General features: G+C 36.5%; 2 protein-coding genes across 7 annotated transcripts in view; one reads left to right on the top strand and one right to left on the bottom strand.

Annotated features, from left to right (window-relative positions):
- The window catches only part of dipk1aa (divergent protein kinase domain 1Aa), a 25,118-nt gene extending 20,319 nt beyond the window's left edge, over positions 1–4,799 (bottom strand). Inside the window, exon 1 of one of the 2 annotated variants that reach the window (XM_051914233.1) lies at positions 4,259–4,799. In XM_051914233.1, the coding sequence (XP_051770193.1) occupies positions 4,259–4,312 (54 nt within the window). In that variant the 5' untranslated portion in view covers positions 4,313–4,799. Of the gene's footprint in view, positions 1–34; positions 3,334–4,258 lie in introns of those variants that run through there. The other variant, XM_051914224.1, reaches the window with a different exon arrangement.
- Positions 3,488–21,945, top strand: mtf2 (metal response element binding transcription factor 2). 5 transcript variants are annotated; one of them, XM_051914175.1, is made up of 16 exons: positions 3,488–3,912; positions 9,735–9,936; positions 11,364–11,445; positions 11,831–11,905; positions 12,298–12,390; positions 12,488–12,588; positions 14,708–14,856; positions 15,006–15,101; positions 15,191–15,259; positions 15,729–15,852; positions 15,943–16,010; positions 18,059–18,229; positions 18,334–18,436; positions 18,566–18,624; positions 18,892–18,990; positions 19,927–21,945. In XM_051914175.1, the coding sequence occupies exons 1-16, from the start codon at positions 3,890–3,892 to the stop codon at positions 20,309–20,311; spliced, it is 1,899 nt and encodes a 632-aa protein (XP_051770135.1). In that variant the 5' UTR covers positions 3,488–3,889; the 3' UTR covers positions 20,312–21,945. The 5 variants fall into 5 exon arrangements, with proteins under 5 accessions (XP_051770135.1, XP_051770156.1, XP_051770145.1 ...); XM_051914185.1 differs by lacking the exon at positions 3,488–3,912 and adding an exon at positions 8,974–9,247; XM_051914196.1 differs by lacking the exon at positions 11,831–11,905 and having other exon boundaries at positions 3,491–3,912.

Raw genomic sequence — 21,945 nt, 5'->3', positions numbered from 1 at the left:
GCAAGAAACTGAACATTATTTACACCATAACTACCTGTAATCCACAGCCTCTGCAAACGTTCCTGAGCGCATTCATGGCAGTCTGGAGCACGAGCTTCCTGTCACATAATGGCGTATGTGCGGGAGCAAACCTGTATTTGTATCTTGTAAACTGGTCAATGGCTGACAGACATAACGATGTTGAACCCCCCCCCAACAAGAAAAATGCACTCTTCCGCCGGAACTAGACTCACATATGTCCGGAAGCCAGTGATTACAGTTTAAAAAGTTATAAATATGGATATTTTTCTTACAAAAACAATCGCTTCACTTCAGAAGGCCTTTATTAACCCTCTGGAGCCATATGGATTACATTTTGGATGGATGGATGGATGGGCGGGCTTTTTGGTCTTCAAAATCTAAGGTACCATTCACACCCATTATAAAGCTTGCAAGAGCCAGGATATTTTCTAATATAACTCTAATTGTGTTTGGCTGAAAAAAGAAATTCATATACACCTAGGATGGCTTCAGGGTGAGTAAATTGTGGGACACTTTTCATTTTTGGGTGAACTATCCCTTTAAAAACACTTTTAAAAGGATTAATGTTATACCAAAAACACAAAATCTGCAAAGAACAAAGATTAAAAATAAGGAAAAGATCATACAAAAAAAAGATTGTGTACAATGGTTTGAAATGACAGCCTGCTAAACAAACTAGATGGACTGCATTTCATAAAATGTAACCCAAATTCCAGACAAATACTCACTGAGCATTTGCAGAGCACATGGTTCTGAGTCTACAATAACTTTTATTATATTGTGTTTAATAATAACCTCAAAATATCAAAATTGATAATTAATATTTTAACTCCAAAATGAATACACCGATCAGGCATAACATTATGACCACCTTCCTAATATTGTGTTGGTCCCCCTTTTGCTGCCAAAACAGCCCTGACCCATCGAGGCATGGACTCCACTAGACCCCTGAAGGTGTGCTGTGGTATCTGGCACCAAGATGTTAGCAGCAGATCCTTTAAGTCCTATAAGTTGCGAGGTGGGGCCTCCATGGAACAGACTTGTTTGTTTAATACATGATCCCACAGATGCTCGATTGGATTGAGATCTGGGGAATTTGGAGGCCAAGTCAACACCTCAAACTCGTTGTTGTGCTCCTCAAACCATTCCTGATCCATTTTTGCTTTGTGGCAGGGCGCATTATCCTGCTGAAAGAGGCCACAGCCATGAAAGGGTGTACAGTACATGATCTGCAACAATGCTTAGGTAGGTGGGTCGTGTCAAAGTAACTTCCACATGGATGGCAGGACCCAAGGTTTCCCAGCAGAACATTGCCCAAAGCATCACACTACCTCCGCCGGCTTGCCTTCTTCCCATAGTGCATCCTGGTGGCATGTGTTCCCCAGGTAAGCGATGCACACGCACCTGGCCATCCACGTGATGTAAAAGAAAACATGATTCATCAGACCAGGCCACCTTCTTCCATTGCTCTGTGGTCCAGTGGACGGGGTCAGCATGGTCACCCTGACCAGTCTGCGGCTATGCAGCCCCATACGCAACAAACTGATATGCACTGTGTATTCTGACACCTTTCTATCAGAACCAGCATTAACTTCTTGAGCAATTTGAGCTACAGTAGCTCGTCTGTTGCTTCGCTCCCCACGTGCATCAATGAGCCTTGGCCGCCCATGATCCTGTCGTCGGTTCACCACTGTTCCTTCCTTGGACCACTTTTGATAGATACTGACCACTGCAGACCGGGAACACCCCACAAGAGCTGCAGTTTTGGAGATGCCCTGGCCCAGTTGACTAGACCATCACAATTTGGCCCTTGTCAAACTCGCTCAAATCCTTATGCTTGCCCATTTTTCCTGCTTCTAACACATCAACTTTCAGGACAAAATGTTCACTTGCTGCCATATACAGGTGCTGGTCATATAATTAGAATATCGTGAAAAAGTTCATTTTTTTATTGTAAATTATTTTAAAAAATGAAACTTTCATATATTCTAGATTCCCTACATGTAAAGTAAAACATTTCAAAAGGTTTTTTTTTTTTAAATTTGTTGATTAAAGCGTACAGCTAATGAAAGTCCAAAATCCAGTATCTCAAAATATTAGAATATTTACATTTGAGTTTCATTAAATGACCATCCCTACAGTATAAATTCCGGGTATCTTTTGTTCTTTGAAACCACACTAATGGGGAAGACTGCTGACTTGGCAATGGTCCAGGAGACAATCATTGACACCCTCCACAAAGAGAGTAAGTCACAGAAGGTCATTACTGAATGGGGTGGCTGTTTACAGAGTGAAATATCAAAGCATATTAAATGCAAAGTTGACTGGAAGGAAGAAATTGGGTAGGCAAAGGTGCACAAGCAACAGGGATGACCGCAAACTTGAGAATACTGTCAAGTAAAGCCGATTCAAACACTTGGGAGAGCTTCACAATGGGTAGAATGAAGCCGGAGTCAGCGCATCAAGAGTCACCACACTCAGACATCTTCAGGAAAAGGACTACCAAGCCACTTCTGAACCAGAGACAACGTCAGAAGCATCTTACCTGGGCTAAGGAGAAAAAGAACTGGACAGTGAACAGTGGTCGAAAGTCCTCTTTTCAGATAAAAGTAAATTTTGCATTTCATGTTGAAATCATGGTCCCAGAGTCTGAAGGAAGACTGGAGAGGCACAGAATCCAAGCTGCTTGAAGTCTAGTGTGAAGTTTCTGAAGTCAATAATGATTTGGGGGGGCCGTGACGTCTGCTGGTGTTGGTCCATTGTGTTTTATCAAGTGCAAAGTCAATGCAGCCATCTTCCAGGAGATTTTGGAGCACTTTATGCTTCCATCTGCTGACAAGCTTTATGGAGATGCTAATTTCCTTTTCCAGCAGGACTTTAGCACCTGCCCACAGTGCAAAAACCACTTCCAAGTGGTTTGCTGAGCATGATATTACTGTGCTTTATTGGCCAGCCAATATGCCTGACCTGAATCTATGGGATATTTTCAAGAGAAAGATGAGAAACAGTCGATCCAACAATATACAGATGATCTGAAGGCTCAATAGTGCCTTAGCAGTGCCACAGGCTGATCACTTCCATGCCACACTTCACTGATGCTGTAATTTGTGCTAGGAGCAAGTCATTTGCTGTAATATGTCCTGCCGATCAAGTATTGAGTGCACAAAAGAACATACTTTAAAGAACTTGAACTTTTCTGTTTTGCAAATCCATTTTTTGATTGATCTTAGGAAATATTCTAATATTTTGAAATACTGGATTTTGGACTTTCATGAGCTGTACGCTCTAATCATCAAAATTTAAAAAAAAAACTTTTGAAATGTTTTACTTTACATGTAGGGAATCTAGAATATATGAAAGTTTCATTTTTAAAAATAATTTATAATAAAAAAATGAACTTTTTGATGATATTCTAATTATATGACCAGCACCTGTATATTCCACCCACTAACAGGTGTCATGATGAAGAGATAATCAGTGTTATTCACTTCACCTGTCAGTGGTCATAATGTTATGCCTGATCGGTGTATATGGGTCAATTGTTACTGTATTTTTCACAAAAAGTAATAATCTTTGCATCTGTCATTCCAATAATTCCACCATTTTAAAGCCATTTGACCATGTGAACTAATTGCTTTCATATATAGTTTGCTATTTTAAATGTTTATATGAATACATCTAGTTTACATATGAACCATAAATAATTATTCACAAGCCGTTTACATACAAACGCTGCACATGTGTGCTGTAAGCCTGGCTTGTTTAAGCTCCTTAGTCCTGTTGTGGAGTTATACAGGCTGATATGGCACCACACAGACCGTTTTAACTTCGTCCAGTGAAGGGGATTAATCTCACAGCAGAGCAGCTCATGGCAACCCGGTCCTCTCAAGGGTAAATGGAGAAATTATTTCCATAAATATGAAGTAAGAATTCCCTAACCATATGTCTCTGACGTAAAAACATATTTTGCAACTGCTGTCCCGTGTTCAAAATCGAGAGTTACTGTCACAACGGTCGCTGATCAAGAGCTGACAGAGTCAAAGCAGATAGAGCAGCAGCTGCGCTACGATTTTACCTCGTTAAAAACAAAATATATAAATTAAAGATAAGAAAAAATTATCTCTACCTTAAAGGATCTCATCCAGACTACTGCGAAAATTCATTCTCACCAAGCGTTCGCTGAGATAATAGTATTTCAGCCTAAAAATACTGTATAAATTTGCAAAAGGATTGTTACCTGAAAGTGGTAAGTCTTTGAAAGGCAGGCCCGTGAAAACAGACCCCTCGCCATTGCAGAAATGGATCATCTCAAAGACTGGGGGATATCTAGAGCAGAGTCTCCATATGGCGAATAAGAAAATGAAATAATCTCCAGCGAACTTCAAGTTTACGTGACGCGTACGGTGCTCACTGCCAGCCGATATCCGCGCATATTATTAGACTGCCCGAAGGGTACTGTGTAAATGTGTGCGTTATGTTAAGAATTCATGTTATTCGATTCGTCAGGGTTGGTATCCAGCGGCTAACACTTTCAAGTGCAGCTGTTTTAAAGAAGCGAGACAGCAGCATGTCAAGGACGCAGGCGTACACAATTTCTGCCGACCTAATGTAAGGCTAGTGCTTTTTTCTTGAGCGAGCTGCCTGTGCGTGCGTCATGTTTACTGGCGCCCTCTATTGAACACCAGGCATATAATACATTTTGGAGGTATCATTAAAATTCAAACACCCAACAGTCATAAATGCTAAAAATACAACTTGCAATACGTAAACATGTACAATTAATGTCTTTGCACGTCTATATATTGTTTCTTGTTATTAGCCTACTGTATATATTGGTCTGAGCCCGAAAGTTAGCTAATGAAAATCTAGATCTGAGGCTTTATATTATTTTAGGACAACGTTTGGCTTGCTTTAAGTTTGTGGTGGCATTTTTGTAAACTATTTCAGATTTGTTTTTGTTATCTTGAATGTATTTTTACTGCGCTATGGTGTGTTCATTGGAAATCAATACTCGAAACCATGGTCAGCAGTGATTGGCTGGCGGCAAGACAGCAACGTAATGACATCATATTAAAAAAGAACATCGCACACCTGACGAAAAACTTCTGGACCTTTCTAAACAGCCAAGCGACCAAAATGACATAAAAGTTATAATAGATAAATGAAATATGTACCGTTTGCTATCACTGTAAAAAATGTTTATGATCACAACATTTTTTCTTTTGTCAAATCAACTTTAATAATTAACGTGGTTCAGATAACATAATATTTTGAGTTTCTGTTGATAAAAACCAATCACCTTCATTGTATTAACTCAAATTTTTAATTTCAATGAACTCAAAATTTTAAAGGCAACCAGGTAACTTACTTTTTTAATTTAACCAACAATTCTTTTTTACAGTGTACATGATTCCCAATAATTTCCAATTATTTCCAATATTTCATGATTTCTAGTATTTGTACAGGCTTTACATCTTTATTTCAATGTTGTAATTAGCAATTCATTTAATTTTACCTGTGAAGCAGATTTGTAATGTGACGTGATTAATAACATTTTCTTAAGGGTCGAAAACATTTTTCTAATTGCACAGTAGAGAGCATTTTTTACTACGTTATAATAGTTATTCAAATTAATGCACGGCATAGACTAACTGTACATCATGTCCCTCACGAATAAATCTCTCTTGAGAAAAACTGTCTGTGTCTAACATTATAATATTATTTTCAATTTAATTTTTAAGTTATTATTATTATTTTAAATTATTATTGTCCCTGGTTCAACAGGGTACTCTTGTAAGAAAGTAGCAGTGGCTTGCACAGTATCGCCTCTGCTTAAAAAGATGCAATCTAATCCTGTGTACATGAAATAAGCCTGCTCCCGAGCCGGTTTGAGCTAATGGAATAGCTGCTATGACAGCAACTCCGGGATGAGCTTCGAAGAACATAATCCTTGATCATGTCAAATTGTCAACAGTAAAATCCAGATAACTGAGTAATCCACCATGGCCCCAGGGTTAATTAAAGTTACACTATGGCCCTCTAGTGGTTAAAAAACAAAACTGCATGCATTTTTTTTGGAACAACATTGTTTTTATTGTGCTTTATCTCTGTATGACTGTTAGAGAGCTACATATGGCAGTTTATCTGTTTATCTGTTGCTTTTACAACATTTCAAATCCCTCAGCAGTCAAGCGTCGCTTTAAAAACAAAACAAAAAAAAACAGGTGATTCTATGGAGGGTCAAGATTTAGCGTGCTCACTCATTGTGACAACTAACCAATGCCACTCCCACACTATTCATAAAGGCTGCATCCCAATTCAGAGGCTGCATCCTTCGAAGGTCGCATTTGAAGGCTGACCCAGACTTTGCCCTTTTCTATATCCAGCTTTGACAAGCTTAAGCCTTGAGAATGATTCATTTAGAGACCTTTGACCAGAGCTGGTTCACACCACTAAGGAGGACTAGGAGTGACTCTTAAATAAAATGAATAATTTATCAATTTAATAATTCAAACATAAAATGGAAATAAATATATCACTTTTTAGATCGACACATTAATACACATATTCAGTTTATGTTTTAAAATGAATACATGACTAAATTAATCATTTTAAATTGAAAAGGCACATTAGAAACAAGTTCATTATTTATCTGCTTTCAAAAAGTTTTTAAAACTGCCCAATGTAAAGATTATTTTGATAACTTTTATCAAAAGCATGGTAGCATAACAGCCTAGAACAATGCACCATTTGTATTCCTGGCATGCGAAGCTCGGCCTCAATGGTGAGGCCACCATAGAGGTGCATAAATGTAACTCTACATCCAACAGCTCGGCACAGCACTTGCATACAATGGTGCAGTGCTGTATGTAAAAGTTCATATTAAAAGTTGTTTATGAACTGTCTTTACAGGTCCAAAATATTTTTATTCATAAAAATCTAATTTGCAAAATCAGTTCAAGCAGCCCTATGCCTCTTTCATCTTCTTTCATCTCTCCAGGCTGTTGATTAATGACACACAGCCTGGACCCTCCGTATTGTAATATCTTTGCAAATAAGCAATAAGATTGTCATCTGTTACCATGCATGTTTTTAAGAAAGCTGGTGGTTCTATATTGCATGTTAGCCTTTTTTTTATTATTATTTTTTAGGGTTTTAGTTTATAAACATATTAAATGTTGCCTTTTAGTCAATATTACAGCCAAAACAGTAACAAAAATGTTGGTATTTCTTACACTGAATAATATTTCAATTAGCAATTTTTCAATGAGTGATTAAAAAGGAAATGTGAAGCTCCTGGACTTAAGTCAAATGTATAAACCATATAGAATTAAGTTAAATTGTTCAATATGAAAGAGTCATTGACATGATGTTAATTTTTTGTTGTTGGTTTTTTTATATTCCAAATTACAATAAAATGCAGTTAATATCAGATAACTTGAATACACAACACTTTCAAAATGAATTAAAAGTAGGCTAATTTTAATATTTTTGTGGGACTTAAAGGTGCGGTAAGTAGATTTTGAACAACTCTTTTGGACATTGTTGATATTTGAAATCAACCCAAACAAACCTACCCCTCTCTTCATTGCTCCGCCTCCAAAACTCACCCTCCAATCCTAACCACCCTGCTCTGAGTCGGTCTTAAACCCCGGCCCGATCACCCGGCGTACTGGGAGGCGAGTGCACTAACAATGATGCTAAACACAGAATTCTCTAGCGGTTGTCAGTGTGCAGTTGTTTACATGCTCAACTCTCACTATTCTGGCCACTGTTACACACGCAATGCGAGTGGATGTCTGTTTATCACAGCTGATGCACAACAAAACGCTTCACAAAAAAATAAAGCGCAGTTGATGAACAAACGACAAGGAAGCACAAAAAAATGAGCGTACTGTACACAAGAGTAAATACAAAGTGTTCGTTGCTAGTCGCCAGCAGCACAGCAGCTCCAGACAATCAAAAACGTGTTACTCACATGAGAAGCGGGATCAAAGCATCCTCCACGTCTGTTTTCGGGCCTTCCCTCTTAGCTCTCTCCAGCGCTGGAAAGCTTTTCTAATATAAGCACGGGTCCTAAAGCGCTTGCCCAGTCATAAACCTTCATTCCAATGATATTCTTTTGAGCTCTTTTGTATTGTGTCCCATCTCTTGTTCTGCAGTTTTTTTTTTTTTCTTATTTTCAAATCTCCCTCTTGCTTGTTCTCTCTCCTCGACCGTCATACACCCCCTAATGCTGATTGGTTAGACGTTTGTTGTTGGTGTCGGCCCAACTAACTTCCAAACAGTGTTTTTGAAATTCTGCTGAGTCCACCTTTAACCAAAATGTCTTGGTATAAACCACATACCCACATTCTCCAAAATATCTTCTTTTGTGTTCAACAGAACAAAGAAATGTGTACAGTTTTGGAACAACCTGAGGGTGAGTAAATGACACAATTTTCATTTTTGGGTGAACTATCCCTTTAATGGAAAACATTAAAACTGGGACTTCACCTTAAATAAAACATCTAAATATTCATAGCTCAAATTTTTAAATATATCATGAATGTTTACATTTTATCATGAATTTTTATATTTTAAAAAATATGTTTATAAAACCTCAAAAAATAGGTCTAATGATTTACTTGCACTGTAGGCTATGTGTGCAAATTATTTTAGTGCTTTTTAATTCATGGTTATCCCGCTTGACATTTAAATTTCTCTAAATCTATTTTTTTTTTTTTTTAAGCATGAAACCAATATTAATATATATATATATATATATATATATATATAGAGCTTAAAACTTGTTATATTTTAAAATATGCCTTTTTATAATCGCTGACTTATTTGTCATTGACCAAAACAAAAGTTTTGACTTTTTGTCACTGTTAAATCAAAACATTGACGCGGAAGTGTATTAGGCAAAGAAGCGCAGAGTTAAGTGACGGTGTGAGTGAGGTAAACATCCTCCCACTAACGCTTTTTCAAATTTGTGAGGGAAAATGAGTCCGTGCGGAGCGCGAGCGCGTCCCACAATGCACTCGCCGCTCAGCGGGAAACCAAAATGGCGAGAGCTAGCCAGCAAAACCAGCCGTTTACCATAATGTAAAACACTTCATTCGTTTGAATCATCTCGCTAAAGCAGCAGTATCTCGATTCAAGACGGAGTTCTTGTTGCCCGTTTATGGTGTAGTTCTTTGTGTTTGTGCGACATTGTAACCTGGGAAAGTGGCCGAATGAGGTAAGAGAGATCCAGACATGAATCAGTCTGTTACAATACAACAAGGGGGTGTGCGGGGGTCTTTCATCTTTCACTTTACCAACAGGTAAAAATGACTGGTTTGAAACATGCGTTTTCTGATGCCAGTGAAACAAACTCTTCAGGCTTTTGAACGGGAGGCTTTTATTTGATGGCACATTGTTTTGAATGAGAAATCCTGCTAGCTCTCTCCAGCTATGCTGCTAACAAAAGAGGCTTTTTGCTTTCACTGTCATTCTGTATGGGCGATTCACTGACCAGCCAATTCAAAGTGCACTCAGTCCCAGAGAAGATCCCACGCCGATTTTACAAGTGAAACACCTCTAAAATGTACTCGAGGATAGTCTGATACTACATTTACAGCTTTAATTGTTTATTTGAGCATGTGCAAAGATGTGCTTTTTTGTGTTAGTGTAAGCAAAATTTGGTTGAATCATGTTTTTCATGAGGTGTTTTGCTCATTTGACAGAGACTCAGCAAGTGCAGATAACCTGGCCGCCCATCAAAAGACACCTCCAAATCGCCAACACAAGTCTCCGGTGCCCTTGTCACGATTTCCCCTGAAAGATGGGCTGACTGACACTGCCAGGCTCGCCAACAAGTTTGAAGAAGGGCAGGACGTCCTGGCCCGATGGTCAGATGGCCTGTTTTACCTGGGAACTATCTCCAAGGTGTGTAAGGGATAAAATACAATCAGACGATGATTATATCAAAATATATAACATAAATAAATGGTCATCAGATATTGATATGAGTGAATTTATATGAAAAGAAATTGACAGCAGAAGGATGTAAGATATGAAAGTAGCAAAGCTATGTAGGTAGTCAGTTTCCAGATGTTTATGCAGTTTAATGCTCATTTTACAAAAGTATTTAACCAATCAGAGTCAAGTATTCCAGAGTGTACCTTAATAAAGTGCAACAGTTGGGCTCTAGAAGTAAAAATCCCATTCATTTTCTAGGGGAATAGACCTTGAGAATGAGATTATGTGGTTTTTATAATCAGTTAACACTGCTTTTGTCATTTTTACAATATGGACAATATTTGTCCCCAAAAAAGTCATTTGGTTTAACTAAAATTTCAGTTTTAACGAATTACACTTTTGGTTATACCGAATCACGATATTTTCAAACAATGCTAACAGGCTAGCAAAAGGACAATCAAACATTTATATTTAGTACAAGTTTTTAAAATATTACAACATTTTCCATGTTTTATAGCGGTTGTACCGAATGACCTGATGTTTCGGGATATGCGTATGAGCAAGTGAAAACATGATTTTTCAAATAGTTAAAAGAGAGTTAGTTGCTTTGCTTCATGATCATGTGGTCATGTGCACATGTTTCTGAATGATGTCACATGATACTGACCACATGACTTGATCCAAAATGGTCCCTTTATATTGGTTACTCCGAATGACATCAATGAAATTCATTTTTCCGGACATTCTTTCTCATAACAAAGCAACGACGACTTCATATAATTTTAATACCATTTTGCACTATGTTGATATAAATATGTTACAAATTAATGCCAGAATAAAAAATATATACATTTATTACATTTTTATATATTTTAATCACAAATGAAATGGCTGTATTGGCCTTTGGATGGTTAAACTGAATGACCTTTTGACACTTCAAAATCTTTAAAATACCTTTTATATGTAACAAAATATAATTAAAACTTTTTGGATTTAATAAAAGAGATCTAGTTGTACTACCTTACATACTTTGGATGTCATACCTTTGTTTTTTACTATTAAGGCCTTTGGACAAAAATGCTGCATTGACCCATATATGTATATGTGTATATATATATTTATGTATATGTGTATATGTACATATTTTTTTGTCATTAAATAGACTTGTACCTTTGTCTTTTTTTAGAATACTTTTTTTGCTTTAAGTCAAAGTTAGTAGTCTTTTTTTTAAAAATCCTTATAAGAAAAGTGAATGGGGAAAAATGCTCCCTGAACCAAGGCTACTGAAAAAGTAGGCAGGCACTTTTTTTTACTCTATAATCACACTATAATCACCAAAAAGGCTGCCTTTATCTAGAGTAATCAGAACTTCTTTTGATTAATGCTTTCCACAGATAGATAAACATAAGCATCGCTGCTTTGTGATTTTTGAAGATCAGTCTAAATCCTGGGTTCTGTGGAAGGACATTCAGACAGGTAAATGCAAACTGTTTTACATTCATTGTGATTGAAGAATGCTAATATCCTGTTACCCGTCTTTTGTGTCTTGATGGCATTTTTGAAGTAGGTCTCAAAGTGAGAAGATCTTATCATGAACATCCTGACTTAGATTTATGGACTTGTGAGCGCACCGTCCACTGACTGATTCTATGACTGGTTCTCTTTTGTTATGAAATAACATTTACAAATCATATTCCTTCTCTCATCATCCTCTCTCATTTTAATAGAAGACGGGTCAGTTCTTCTATTATGCTTCTTCTTCATGCTGTCTGACTTGTGGTTTTGCTGTTTGCCGCCTTTTGGTTTCTCTTCCCTATCTCCTTCATTCAGCCTGAGTTATCTCTTAATTTGTCCCTGACAGTTGACAGACCTCAGAGTCTCCAGGCTTACACAAACCGTAAGTTCCACATCGAGCCAGGAGACGAGAATAGGGAAGGTACCTATGGCTTCTGTCGCTGTATCACTTGGTAACAATTCAACAAAGGCGTTCATGCATACGCATAAAAGAAACTTGCTCATAGTTTTATCTTCAGTTCATTTTTGTTTCAAGTGGCAGTTAGCAGTGAAGTATTTCACTGTGGTGTTCACCATTATTGATGGTTATCAGTTATAGCACACCTTTCCCCGTTTTGTGAAGTGGTTTGTACATTTTCCATTAGAAGTTCAGAATTATTTTGGAGCAACTACCCCCCCCTCCTTTAGACAATTTTTGACCTCCTGAATGCAGTCTCTCCCCTTCTCACAAATGTAGTCACTGTTCCCAGCTGAAATGGATAAGACAGTCGTGTACAGCCGCACACTTGTTAATTTCTTTGTTCCTTCTTTCAGGGGACAGTGGAGGGGAAATGCTCTGCTCTATATGTCAGAATGAAAGCTCTGAGCCCCCCAATGAAATAGTCATCTGTGACAAATGTGGACAAGGTAGACTGTCTCTATCTTTCTTGTAAATCTGAATCATTTCTCTCAACCACATTAGGGATTGAGTTGCAGATTTCACTGCCGACTATATCTTCCACAGGATACCATCAGCTATGCCATGCTCCCATAATCGACCCCAGTGTTATTGCCTCTGATGACAAATGGCTCTGCAGACAGTGTGTGTTCGCCACAACAACAAAGGTTTGTTGATGCCACGTTCACTCCTGTATTAAGCAATATCTTAATTGCATAATATTTAGGGGTGTCCAGCAGCCTATGACACTCTTCTCGTCATGTGCAGGGTTTTCAGTGTGCAGGCAGGATGCTGCATATATAATCATGTCAAAAACTCCTCTTCACCCATTGTTTTCGAATAATAAATGACCTATAGGAGACCACCAGGTCACAAGTCTTTTAAAGCTAATTCCTGACACTGTCACAACAGATGTTTACCATAAACTTCATTCTTCCATGGGGGATGTGGGTTTAGTTAAAGGAATACATAAATAGTTTTCCACACATGGTGGGTTAGGGTTCCCACGCGTCCTGGAACCTTAACCCACCATATGAAACACATGGAAAATGAGAGAAAATGAAAAATGTCCTGGAAAAATCTTTCTTTTTTTAAAAAAAAAAATTCTTGTTCAATGAAGAACAAACAGTTTACAATTGCTCCAAAACAATTAACGTTAGTAGCAGAAAATGCTATTTTCAGGGACGCTGAGAGAAGTATTCTGTGACGCTGTCTTGTGTTGGCAGTTGCAGGAGCTAAGAATTGTTAAGTGCTCAAATGTTTGCGGCGAATGTGGGCACCTTGATAATATTTATTCTTGCAAACTAATAATTTTGATACGGTATATGCAAGGGGTTGGTACGGCAAACTACACCATCCATAACAGCTTTGGCCCAAGAAAGGGTAGCAAATCAATATGTAAAGTCTTTATTTTGTTTTAGAAATGTTAAGAACATGCAGGCAAATGTAATTTTGATTTTCTGCAGCAGTTCACTAAATAAGTTAATAACTTACATTTTAGAAAAAAATATTGTTTCACCAACAAAAATAGTTCCAAACAAAACAAAACCAGAGCAGAACGTTTCTTAGCAACATACAGTGGTGTTTCTGAATGAATCTACAATTTTGAACGAATCGTTTGAGAAAGTGATTCAATGACCCATTCATAAATGCCGTCATTTGCTTCATTCGTAAATGAGCGTTTTGAATGTATAGTATGAAAGATTGACTCGAATTACTCACTTAAGTCTGCTATTTTCTGCCACCTACTGGTGGTTTTAGTTTAATTTTAAAAGTATATTTTTTACTATTGAAAATTATATTTATTTTAATACATTAAACTCAGCATTATTTATATTGTGATATCTTGTTCGTTGATTTTTATATCACAAAATTATATAAACAATCATTAGTAATAATCTAATTCGTTTTTTTTAATACATGATTACATTATACCAATTTGAGATGACTATAGAAAGTGTGCTTTACAAAAAAGAAGACAATGAAGTACAAAGACAAGTTTAAAAGATCACAATCTCGATTCAAACACCCACATGATCTCATTCCTAAATGACAATGATTTGCCTGTGTCTATTAAACCTTTTACAAAATCACACCGGAACATTCGCATTTGCGTTGGTGCTGCCGCTGAACGAGAGAGAGCAGTTGTCATGTGTAGGTATAAAACAGCTTCACAAACGGTCTTTTCAATGACACAGTATTGTTATTTCTGTGTTACAAACATTCTCATTATTACAGAAGTATTGGGATGAAAGATTATAGTTTGGATATAAACACTGATGTCTACGGAAGCGTTCAAAATAGAGAAAATAACCTTTTGAAAATAACTTGGCGCTTCAAATAGCTATCATATCATTACATCTTTTATGCCACCAGTTGTCTATTAAAAATGTATTTGTCATTGAATCATTCATTCAAGAGATTCATTTAAAAATATGGTGAAAAGTAATTTAAAAATACAGTACCCGAAATGAACTTTTTGCCAAACCTGCCAATTTTAGTTCATCATAAATTTAATGGATTTTGACTTAATGCATCCTTAATGCAAAACAAAACAAAAAAAAATCTTACTGAACTTTTGAACGGTAGTATAAAATACAGCCAACGCCTTAGAAATCCCAGGACACTCTACATGTTTTTGTGGTACGACTAGAAGGGATATGTAAAGCCTGTTTTGAAGAAATCTCTTGAGTTCTGACTCCACCTAAGAATTGAGTGACCCCATATGCAGGCTAGAGGCATGTTTATCTGTCATGAATTGTTGTGGTTGTATCTCTGAAATCACAGAGAGGCGGTGCACTGAAGAAGGGGCCAAATGCCAAAGCCCTACAGGAAATGAAGCAGTCTCTGCCATATGCCCTTGAAGATTTAGTGTGGGACCAGGGCCACAAGACCAACATCCAGCAATGCTACTGCTACTGCGGAGGTCCTGGCGAGTGAGTGCAGCACACAGACAACATTACTGAAAAACACTTTTGCGTGATATAGTTCTTAGGATAATCCGCATCACAAATTGCAGAGGATTGTAGATAAAGAATAACCCCGGCAGGAAGTAGAATTGTAATGACGACATCTCCTCCCACAGTTGGTATCTGAAGATGTTGCAGTGTAATAAGTGTAAACAGTGGTTTCATGAAGCCTGCATCCAGTGTTTTCAGAAGCCCATGCTCTTTGGAGACAGGTGAAGTACTGCTCTCGAATCATACAAATAAAGTGAAACCCAATGATTGATGTCTTGTTGTTTAATACAATTTCTGTCTTTACTCTCAGGTTCTATCTATTTATTTGTTCCGTTTGTAATAGTGGACCAGAGTACCTCAAACGCCTGCCTCTGAGATGGTGAGTTTTGGGCTGTTTTCACACTTGGTTCAATTGCTGCAGTGTGAAAGTGACCATAAGTAATGCTGAAGCCAAAAATTCAAAATGAAGTATATGTTTGGAAGGGATGCACAATAATTGTTCACCTAAAGTTCATTCTTAAAAACACTAATTATAACTATAACAAGTAACACTGTTAAATATAATCTTGATCAAATCTCAAAATCAGTATACATTTTTCATGCTGTACATTATAATGTTGTGATGTTTAAAATGTCAAATTAATAATAAAATAATAATTTATATTTAATTATTTTTGATTATTTTATTTGAACATTATAGTATAGAACTTTAATATCAGCCATATTGGTCATCAGCTATAACAAAAATAATTATTGACCAGAATTTCGGTGCATATCAAAATGTTTTGTTTTAAGTAGTTTCACAGTGGATTTTTGTGTTTGATCATGTGTGTTGTGTTCATTCGCAGGGAAGATGTTGCACACCTGAGCCTCTATAACCTGAGTGTAATTCATAAAAAGAAATACTTTGACTCGGAGCTCGAACTGATGACTTACATCAATGAAAACTGGGATAGGCTTCAGCTTGGCGAGGTATCATTCTGTTTTGTGGATTTTGTTATTGCACTAATGTTCAACTAGTGTTAATGTTGCTCTATTTAATTTCTGGCTTTGTACCTCCAGCTTGCAGATACCCCAAGAGCAGAGCGATATGAATGCATTCTGGATGCACTTAACAGCAACCTCAACATGTGAGTTTTATCTGTTTGCTCATCATGGGCATTCTACCTTGATACAATAGAGTTTGAATTAATTTATCTCGCCCTTTTAGCTTTGTTCGGACTGTGTCCAATGTTTGTGCATATCCGATTGGAATCTGATCATATTTAACAAGCATGAACGTCAAAAAAATCACACAAAATCTGTCAATCATCTAGGTCAGATTCCAATCGGTTACATATTAAGGTAAAATGATACCATAAAGAATCGCATGCGCAGGGTAAGATTTGTGGTGCATTTGGCTCATGTGCAAAACATGCATAGTTAGGACTGTGACGGTGACGGGGCTGGATCTTTTGCTCAAATAATTCACAATGTACAAATTACGCTTTTAATGTGATCCAAACTTTAAAAGTGCATAAAAATAGAAACAATACAAAGTCCTTGGACATGTAAAGCAATAGAAATTTGGGAACTAAGTCAAGTTTAATTATACATTCCCACAAAGATAAGTATTTTATCATATATCGGGCTCTGCGTTTTGTGAGGGCTTTGGGACACAAGCAGGACATAGTGTCTCTTGTCTCATATCTTCATGTTTTCTCCCAATATTCCAAAGCTACTGACACTGACAGAAAAGCTAATTATATCTTCTGCACGAGCAAGACATTTAAATTGGATGTTGCACTGCCGGGAAAGCGAAACTGAATACCGGCACATATGAAATGCTCTATATTATAGAGTGACATGCTGAAAAAATAGATAGGATATAAAAAATAAATAATAATAATTAGTTCCTATGATGAACGATTAATTTCTTTGTGCATGTTTCAATAATTTTTCCCTTGTTAAATTAAAACTAAGGTTACTACAAACTAATTAATAAGTTTGGGGAACTAATTCTTAATTTGTGGCCACAATCTATCTTCCCCTGCAAAAATAGAGGGTGAGCTTTTCTCATTCAGCATGAATCCAAATGTTCCATGGTCATGATGTAACACTTGTCTGCTAACCAAATATTCCTCTTGTAAACAAAACTTTGTACTTGTCAAAATATTCACATAAAAAAAAATCATATGTGCAAAAATGTGTTTTGTCATCCCACAGCTTGTGATGGCAGTTAGTCACACTGACCGTTACGCTTGGGATAATGTTAATTGCAAACTTTGCACAAAAAAAAAAAAAAAAAAAAACCGTACTATGAGTACCATGATGACAGGATATGAAACAGCCAACGATAACCTCCATTTAAAGTAAAATGAGGATACATGGAATACAGAAATTTTCTTAACACCAGCTTGAAATTCAGTATGAACACATGGGAGTCTACCCTAATGGTACACAGCTTAGGATCATGTTTTATGTTTTAAGTTTTTTTTTATTTTATTTTTTTTTTATAAATGTATGTGTGCATTAAAAGTACCGTTCTGGCAAGAATGATGCTGAACTAAATGAAGATAAATGTCTTGGCGTCTGGCTTGTTTATTGAACTAAGCAGATGAGAGTAAATCGAGAGTCAATGAGAACCTCATTTGATTGACTACAAGAAAATGGTGGACCTGCCTTCCTCCTCACGCTTGCAAAACTCAATGAGTCAGAGAATCATGCCAAAACTGTAAGTGTAAAAAAAAAAAGATAGAACAGTACATATCAGGTTATTTTGGAAACTTTTTGCCCTATGTACACAAGGCATTTGCAACAGTTTGTTTTTTTACACAAACACATCTACGCAGGTTCTATGCAGTCAATCCGTTTTGCAGTTCCTTAAACTGTTGTTTTCCCTTGTAAATCACTGTTCACAGGCTTCCAATGCTTTTGGCTGTATTTTGGAGAAAAAAAAACATGCCAAAAGTGTAAGCGCAGAAAAATGGAAGTCAGAAGAATACAGATCAGTTTCACAATACATGAATTACATTTATGAATAACAGTATTTAATTTACGCTTACAATATTATGTACACTTCCACAAATCTTACCCTGCGCATGTGATTCTTTATGGCATCATATTACCTTTGTAGATACACAAATAATCAGATTTAGACTGACAGTGTGAACATAGTCTTTGACCTGGTGGGTTCTAGGTTCATGTCAGGGAAAGAGATAAAGAAGAAGAAGCACCTGTTTGGATTACGAATTCGCTTCCCACCGGCCCCCCAGAGCTCTGAGCTCCTGTCAGACCGAGAGCCGGAAAAAGCTTCCCATGAGATCAAAATCAAAGGCAGAAAGGCCACCAAACCCCTTCTTTCATCCAGGTTAGTCATCACTTGTTTCTAAATTAATTTAGATTAATTATAATAAATAATAATATGTAATATAAATATTACATTTATTAAATTTAGTATTTAACTTGTTATAGCATTGTCACTAATGGAGCAGTGAAGAAAGGAAAGAGGAAGCATCACACACACTCCTTAGAGATGTTGGCAAAATTGAGAAGATCAAGTGAACTATTGGCACAGGTAAATAAGTGAGAATATTTTTTACGTACTTTGCTGATTTTATTCAATGACTACTCCAAAAAGTTTTATGTTGATTATAACATTTTGTTTTTAACCTTTTTTTTTCTTTTTTTTTTTTTTTAAATGAAGAATAATGGGAAGTTTCCAACTGTAGACAATAACTCAATAGACCTGATGGCTTCAAAAAGGTGAGACGGAGATCAACACAAAATGAATCTTGTAGTTATGTAGACAAAATACTTCCAAGGCAGTCCTTACCTTACCACGTGAGTGCCTTCGAAGTATTTCGTCTACATAATTTGATGTTTACCTCCATCACATCCAATGAGCACCAGTGGCTATATCAAGACACCCATGTAGCACTCTCTGCTTGTTTTTTGAATCTTGTAGTGTTTGAAATGAGGCTAAATTTCATTTATTAAATTACAAAAACTTTTTTTTTTTTGTGCCAAAAGCGAAAAATCTTTGCCTTCATCAAGTACCTCAGATGTTGAATCCGTTGGTGCCACTAGCACCAGTGAAACTACCTCAACCAGCCTCTCAAGGCAGTCCAGGTGATTTATCTTTCATTTTTCAATTTGTGACATTATTTTTATTACATTTATTCACCCTACGTATTGTGAATATGTACAAAAAATATATACCCTTGCACTACCATTCAAAAGTTTGGGGTCAGTAAAAATATATATAATTATTACTTTTTTTTTTTCCCAGAAAGGATGCATTAAATTGATCAAAAATGACCGTAAAGAATAAAGACATTTATAATGTCTAAAAAGATTTTTTTATAAATAAATGTTGTTGTTTTTTTTGTTTTTTTTTAACTTTCTATTCATCAAAGAATCCTGGAAAAAATGCATCACAGTTTCCACAAAAATATTAAGCAGCAACTGTTTTCAACACTGATAATGAGAAATGTTTCTTGAGCAGCAAACCAGCATATTATTACAGTGATTTCTGAAGGATCATGTGACACTGGAGTAGTGATGCTGAAAATTCAGCTTTGCCATCACAGGAATAAATTACATTTTAAAATATATTCAAATAGAAAACAATAGAATATCTTAAAATTGAAAAATAGTATTTCACATTATTACTGTTTTATTGTATTTTTGATCAAATAAATGCAGTAATGGTGAGCATAGAAGAATTCTTTCAAAATCATAAAAAAATCTTACCAACCTCAAACGTTTTGAACGGTTGTGTATATTAAATTATTTGTTTAAAAATTCACAAATTATAATTTTCTACAAATTTTTTTTTATGTATATCTATTCATTTATGCTTATAAAATGAAAATAAGTCTTCATAACAGTAATTTAATTTAGTAATTTTGTGTGTTGGCAATTCATGTAATGTATATATAAAAAAAAAAATGTTATTAACAATTTGTTGTGTACAAAAAACTTAGATACAAAAACTTAGATTAAACCATAGATAGAAAACGTCACACTTAATTGTTCAAAAACGTGTACCCTGTTAATCTCCAGTTTGGGCAGTCCAAGCGGACCACGCACTGGATGCTTATGGCCCACCTTCACGCAGCCCCCAATAAAGAGGCGCCGGGGACGTCCACGACGTGCACTGCAGCCCCCAAATCCAGAGATTCCTCCGCCCTGCAACCCAGAGCCGCAACCTGGCAACAACATCCCCGAGCCCAGCCCCCTCCCCTCCTGCCTCTACAGTGGCATGGACATCCTGCAGGGCCTGGACCCTGACACCCAGCTCAACCACCTCAAGAGCTCCATCAGCACTTACTTCGGAGCCGCGGGTCGCCTGGCCTGTGGGGAGAAGTACCGCGTACTCGCTCGCCGTGTCACTAACGACGGCAAAGTACAGTACCTGGTGGAATGGGAGGGTGTCACTGCCTCCTGAGCTTCATATTGGTGTACTTCTGGTGAAGGTGATACAGCCCGCTTTGGCCCTAGTAATGTAATGGATTTTGTGACAAGTAAGGAGGGAATAGCAGTGATTGTGACTGAATGTATGACATGGATGACTGAGGTAATTGAGGGGCCTTAGGACTACCAAGATAAAGAGATGGGACTTTGTAGAGTTTGTGTATGTGACCTGTCTCTGTGGAAATTCAAACAGACTGCCTTCATATGGACTAGATTCACGCACTGAAGGTGGCTGTAGTTTCAGGTTGAAGACATAATCAATTCACTACTATGTGAAAATAACCCGACTCCTTGCTTTTTGTCTCTAATGTGCAGGTGCCTTAAGGTGTTGTGAAACAAATACTGTATATGCTGCTGGGGACTGAGGATTTTTTTCCCTACTTATTCAGTTAAATATTTTTTTATAACTCGAATTGCCAAGAAGAGAGCGCTATTGTCAGGAGGGCACTTTTATTTACATTTCAATTGATTGCACATAAGCTCTCATTCTGAACACCCAGTATTGTCTCATCTCAGTTTAAACAGCCTGGCTTGTGATTTTCATTATAAAATGAGATTATGATGTAAAAAAAAAAATTGGTTAATTTCTTTCATGCCACAAAACAAAAATTAAAAATATGTTTAGCATTAACATTCACATCAAATCGTGGTATTTTCTGGGACATTCAACAAATTCCTAGCTGGCTAATAGAAAGTTTTATTTTGTTTATAATTTCTTTATAATTTTATAATGAATTAATTATAATTAATTAGTTTATTATTAATCTTTTTAATATGTATATCTTAAAAGCATATGACAGCGCTGTAGCGTTAGGAGGTCTTCGTATATCCCCCCCCTTTAAAAAAAAAAAAAAAACAGCTGTTGATATCTGCCATGGGAATTTAAGTTCTAAAGTTTGAGATTTTTTTTTTTTTTTTTTTAGGTAAAGTACTATTTTAGTTTATTTTCCTCATATAAACAATTTTAAATCTGTCTAATTTTCTTTTTTTTTGTGGGGGAGGGATAGTTATTTGTACTTTTTGTTATACTATGCAATGAATTCAACAGATCTGTGCATTTTTTTTATTCTATTTTATTAGCAGCTTCAGCTTCACATTACAATCAGAAAATGGCAGCAATAGTTTTGTTACAATTGACTCAGGCTTTTTGTGGTGCTATTTATTGCTTTCAAACAGTGTACACTAACAAACTGTCCATTCGCGAGAGCACTCAGGATACTTTACAGCTTCACTGTAAGGCTTGATAGGACATCCAAATGAGATTTTCAATTCTCAACTTTGTATTTTCATACATTTCTAAAATCCTTAAGTTTTGTTCAATTTAGGTGGAATTTTTTTTTTATTTTGACCTGAGAATGCCCTGTTTTCCATAATATTATCTTACCCCTTGCAGAGGGTGGAAGTAGCATTGGTATCAGGAAAGCTTTGGACTTAAACATTAATACCTCCTTGTTTTGAGAGAACAAATTCCTATAAATATTAAGCTCTTGTTATGTTATGTGTATGAATCATTATTCAGTTGGTGTACCAGTGTTAGTAAAGCTTGCTTTGTATTTTACTGGCTTTGAGCAGGCTCCTTTAGCCAAAGAATAAAGATCTCAAACCTTA

The sequence above is a fragment of the Ctenopharyngodon idella genome, chromosome 2 (genome assembly GCF_019924925.1).
Source record: "Ctenopharyngodon idella isolate HZGC_01 chromosome 2, HZGC01, whole genome shotgun sequence".
In the NCBI taxonomy this organism is placed as follows: domain Eukaryota; kingdom Metazoa; phylum Chordata; class Actinopteri; order Cypriniformes; family Xenocyprididae; genus Ctenopharyngodon; species Ctenopharyngodon idella.
This window is presented reverse-complemented; position numbering and strand designations above follow the sequence as displayed.

What these genes read in the sequence shown, in the direction of transcription:
- mtf2 (XM_051914175.1), top strand. Translation starts at nt 3,890, where the DNA reads ATGGCAACCCGGTCCTCTCAAGG. An exon ending in GTGGAAGGACATTCAGACAG is followed by an intron (nt 11,446 to 11,830) that starts GTAAATGCAAAC and finishes TGTCCCTGACAG; the next exon opens with TTGACAGACCTCAGAGTCTC. An exon ending in CAAGTGAACTATTGGCACAG is followed by an intron (nt 18,437 to 18,565) that starts GTAAATAAGTGA and finishes TTTTAAATGAAG; the next exon opens with AATAATGGGAAGTTTCCAAC.